This window comes from Centruroides vittatus, unplaced genomic scaffold (assembly GCF_030686945.1).
Source record: "Centruroides vittatus isolate TY-2023 unplaced genomic scaffold, ASM3068694v2 contig_689, whole genome shotgun sequence".
Taxonomy (NCBI): Eukaryota; Metazoa; Arthropoda; class Arachnida; order Scorpiones; family Buthidae; genus Centruroides; species Centruroides vittatus.
This window is the reverse complement of record NW_027122434.1, coordinates 22,239-27,186: the sequence shown is the minus strand read 5'-3', so window position 1 is coordinate 27,186 and position 4,948 is coordinate 22,239. Positions and strand designations below refer to the sequence as shown.

The following is a 4,948-nucleotide window of genomic DNA, read 5'->3' as shown; positions in this document are numbered from 1 at the left end:
AGCAAAATATTTTGATCTCATCACTCGGCCACTCATTCAGCCTGGCCGAACTCGTGACGGGCTTAGAAAATGGACATCCTAGTTAGTGCCCATAGAGCGGAAAGGATCGAAAATTGAAAAAAAAGTATAGTTTGATCATTAAAAGGGGAACGGAACGGGCGGATGGCCGAGGCAGTTAACGCGGTTTGATAACTGACATCCGGCATTTTGATGATAATGAATTATTTGCTTTGATAACTTAATAATTAAATGTATTTGCAACATTAGGGGATACTATAGATTACCACCTATGGAATTTCGGGTCTTTGAGTATATATCTGAACTCAGGAGACCGAGACGAGTTCAACGATACCCTACTTTTGGACCGGAGACGAAAAATAATAAAGTTATACTTTTTCCAGCGATCGCGCGATGATAGGGATTCGCGTCGCTCTCTCCGCTAAGTCGGCCTCGCTATCGCGATCGGGAGTCGCGTCGCTTGCCGTTAAAATTGCCTTTAGTAGACGTTCCCTCCCCCTTTTTTTTTACTTTGTTCAAGAACTACCGTGAATCAATAACTAGTGACGTTTAGCACCTGGCGGCCTGCCGGCGGCTCCCCTCCGGGAGGTCAGTCGAGAGCACGAACAGTCGGAACGGCCGCTACGTTCGCTGCCATAAGTAACATTAACCGAAATGGCGATCGCGCGATGATCGGAAGTCGCGTCGCTCTCTCCGCTCTCGTATCGCGTGTTTAACCCTATTGGAGATGACCGTAGTCCGACGACATGGTTTGCAGACTTTATCGCAAGATGGCAGTACTAGCAACTATAGTGCCGTCTTAATGAGAGCATTAAAAAAGTATGGTAACTTGAAAAGTATGATAACTTTTTATTTTATTTTTCGTCTCCGGTCCAAAAATAGGGCACTGTTGAACTCGTCTCGGTCCCGTGAGTTCAGATATATAATCAAAGTCTTGAAATTCCATAGGTGGTAATCTATAGTACACCCCAACAGGATATTTTATTCTAATCGGGCAAGCAATTTCCAGGAATTTTTCATGGGTGATCGGTCGCGGATATGTCGGACCACGTTCATCAATACCCGGCCTGGAAGAAGTCACAATGGGGTATGATTAATTAAAAAGTTCTTAGTGTCCACTGGGCGAAAAAATGAGAAAAAACATAATTGAAAGACCGGTCCAAATTGCGTATTATTCAGAACATATCAAAAATAAATAAATAGTGACAAACGGAGCCAAATTAATAACAAATTTTAACTTCTTATTCAAAGTTTTGTGATAAGCTTTTACTATTTTTCTATTCAGATAAATTGGATTATCTACATCACATAAACCCAATTGTAAAAGAAAAAGAAAAATAATTTATATTATATTAAACATTTAAATTTTAAATTTAAAAATTACCAAATACCAATTACCAATTAACTTCTCCTATTAAATTAATAAATTTAAATTCCTGATAAAAGATATATACAGTATCTAACAATTGTAAACGGTTAATTGATGTTCATATATATGTGATGTAACAGTTAATAAAACACAATTTTTCTATGATTAGATACAAAACTTTAAACAATTATCAGACTTGAATTAATTAAAGTATTTATAACATTATATTTTATTGAATTAAATAATCTACTTTAAGAAAAATAAAATGAAATTAAGCATGAATGATGAAAGGCAGTTCCTGTCAGGAACTTCCTGACATATCTTGGCCTAGCAGTTAAGGTGTTAAATTACTTTTTTGAAGTGACAATGCTGTAGCTGCAACAGAATATTTACCAAATGTATGGAGAGCATCATCACTTTTATTAACATACTAGATATTAGTATGTTCCGCTAAGCATAGCCGGGTTCAAAGTACAGAAAGTAATATAGTTAACAATAATTATTTGTCAACACAGTAATATAAATATACAATAAATTGAGAGTGGAAGGAAGAGCAGTAAGCAATGCAGATTTTGCTTTCATAGAATTTGTCTTTATGTCTTTAAAAATGTCTCAATTGCATTCAGGACAGGCACAAGAATTTTTGACGCCCTAGGCACATGCTCAATTTTTGGCTCAATTTAACTGATATTGGTTGTGGCGTCCCTATATTTTTGGTCTAAGTGCGCCTATAGTTCGGGACGGCCCTGATTTCACTGTAAAATTTTACTTGTTCATCAAAGAATTGTTGATGAACAAGTTAATGTAATTCATCAAATAAAACGCCCCACATTTCGTGCGTGTGTCCACAGTTTTGAAAGTGAGTTCCGTGAGTTTGATCACAAAGTAAACGAATGCCAATTGTGGTTACTTCTAAGAACCTAACCTAAAATATCCACGTTTATTTTTTAACATCACTATTGTTGTTCGGGTATTAAAATTCTACAGTTAAGCTACTAAATATTCCCGAATGTCTTTTTTTTTTCTTCTTTGAACTCTTTCCGCCCTGTGGGCACTAAGAGGGCCTCTTTTAGTAGGCCCATTATGGGTTCGGCCAGGCCCACAATGGGGCGACCGGGGGGTGAGGGACGGGGCCCGACATATCCGAACGGACCACCCCCCGAAAAATTCCTGGGGATTATTCGACCCGTTCGGATTCGATCCCGGGTCCCCAGAGCGGTAGGCTGCCACCTTTACCGCTCGGCCATCTGGCCTTATATTCCCGAATGTCATAAAGTCATTACTTTTTGAATAAAAAAAAAATAATTATCTTATCTTTAAAAAAAAATGCTCATCTATAATTCCGAGTGGAGATTCATTGGCTGTAATAAAATTTTTCTAAAAAAAACTTAAATATAAATATTGACTTAATGGCAATAATTTTCTATGATTGAGCGTCTTCGATAAGAAGATTTTGGATCAAACTTGGTAGATGTGTCCACGCAGTCTAGTCTAACAACAAAACCAATTCATCTATGGCTACTGAATAATAGTGATCAATAGTTTCTACCATTGAAAACTGGTAGTTGGTCGTGGGTTCGCACTTCACCAAAGAGCTGGCTACATGGAATTTTTCCGATTTTCATCACGTAACTAACTAATACCTGAAGACGGTCAGATTCCCAGGAATCAGTTCCATGTAGATTTTTCCGAGTTTTCTTCAAGTGTCTAAAATCTAAATATGGACCATACGGGAGACACCTCCCTTTTCAGATCTCCCAAATGTTGCTTTGCTTTATTCCATCATTTCAATCCAGCTCACGTGTTTCTATCTCCGCGCTTCGAAGAACACTGCAGTAGGATAACATATTTATCAATCGTACATTGAATATTAATTGTTGAAATAATAGTCCAACAATTAATTCTCAATATGTGAACAGAGGGCTGTATTTAAGTGTTTATTCGCGATTATGTCAAATAATTAAATGCAACAAAACCGCTAATACACCTAAATAGAATAATTTATTTTAGGTGTTTAGGGATTATCTATTGTTTTATAACGAAAACCGTTATTCTTTTAACATATCCTAAACCCGAAATAAAATATAATTTTTTATATTATTTAAATTCGTCTAACTTCACTCAGACTCTATTAAATCATAAGACAAAAAACACCTTGATGCTGAGAACGTTTAAATTTAATCAAAAACAAACGTTTTCGGCCCATTCCATAAGCCATCGTCAGGCTAACTACATTCGAATACAACTTTCGAACAAGCAATTTCAAATTGAAATAAACTACAAAAGAACTCACGCGCTACGCTGGATAACGTAAACTAAAACTAATATAAACAACATAGAAAATAATAAAATAAAATATGTCAATGTTACATGTGTACATTGTAAAAATCTATAGTCTATAGTTCTCTAGGCAATCCTTTTGCCGTATCTAATGTATTCCTGTGACTTTTTTAATTAAAAACTTCCAAGCTGATGGTAAAATCGCCGCATCCTTGTAATTTAAGCATTTTTTGGTTAAGCCGGACTTATAAATTTCACATTTTTCGGTTGTAGCCGCAAGTGTCGGCGAATGTATCGGTGTTAAGATCCTGGCTTCATCCCATTTCACCACGGACCCCTCAGTCTGCGCCATTTTTGCTAACGTTGTTGTGCATTTACCCTTCGCCACGTCATATCTGTGTTCCTTAATCCTTTTACTTAGGCTTCTCGTCGTGACCCCGATGTATTCTTTATCAATCTTTAACTGGTCGTTGCTATACGGTATCGAGTACACACCTGGTTGTTCACTCGGTCTAATTGCATCTTTGTCGTTCCTTAGTAGCCTATATACCGAGGGAGCTCTTTTGTATACAATAGTGCTGTTCATGCGGCCCGCAATACCTTCCATGACCGATGATAGACGTTTATTATACGTGAATTTCGTGATACCGTTTGTCAGATCCCGTTTTTTCTTGTTTACTTTAGGATTCCTGTAAGCGGCAATCAAACGTTCAACAGTTCTTGGACCAAATCCCAACACCTTAACCACTTGCCTGATTCTATCCAGCTCTCGCATCGTATCGAGTATGTTAGAGCAATACTGAAACGCTCTTCTAATTAAAGCTCTAAACGCTGAGAGCTTATAAGTAATAGGATCATTCGATGTTGACGGTATATACAGCGGGTCGTGTGTAGGTTTGATATACACCTTCGTATCTATTGACCCGTTCCTAAATGCAATACTAATGTCCAAAAAATGTAATTCGTCGCTACTAACTTGCTCCAAGCTCAGCTTTAGGCCATGATCGTTGGAATTCATGGCACTTAAGAATTGTTGTATTGCTTGCGTTGTATCCTAAAGTAAACAAGAAAAAACGGGATCTGACAAACGGTATCACGAAATTCACGTATAATAAACGTCTATCATCGGTCATGGAAGGTATTGCGGGCCGCATGAACAGCACTATTGTATACAAAAGAGCTCCCTCGATATATAGGCTACTAAGGAACGACAAAGATGCAATTAGACCGAGTGAACAACCAGGTGTGTACTCGATACCGTATAGCAACGACCAGTTAAAG

General features: G+C 37.6%; 1 protein-coding gene across 1 annotated transcript; it reads right to left on the bottom strand.

Annotated features, from left to right (window-relative positions):
* Nucleotides 1–3,815: 3,815 nt before the first annotated feature.
* Nucleotides 3,816–4,685, bottom strand: LOC136980287 (uncharacterized). The gene has a single exon (XM_067276376.1). The coding sequence runs from the start codon at nucleotides 4,683–4,685 to the stop codon at nucleotides 3,816–3,818; it is 870 nt and encodes a 289-aa protein (XP_067132477.1).
* Nucleotides 4,686–4,948: the final 263 nt, after the last annotated feature.

Bases quoted from the DNA above. Each gene is read 5' to 3' on its own strand.
- LOC136980287 (XM_067276376.1), bottom strand. From the start codon at position 4,685: ATGAATTCCAACGATCATGGCCTAAAGCTGAGCTTGGAGCAAGTTAGT.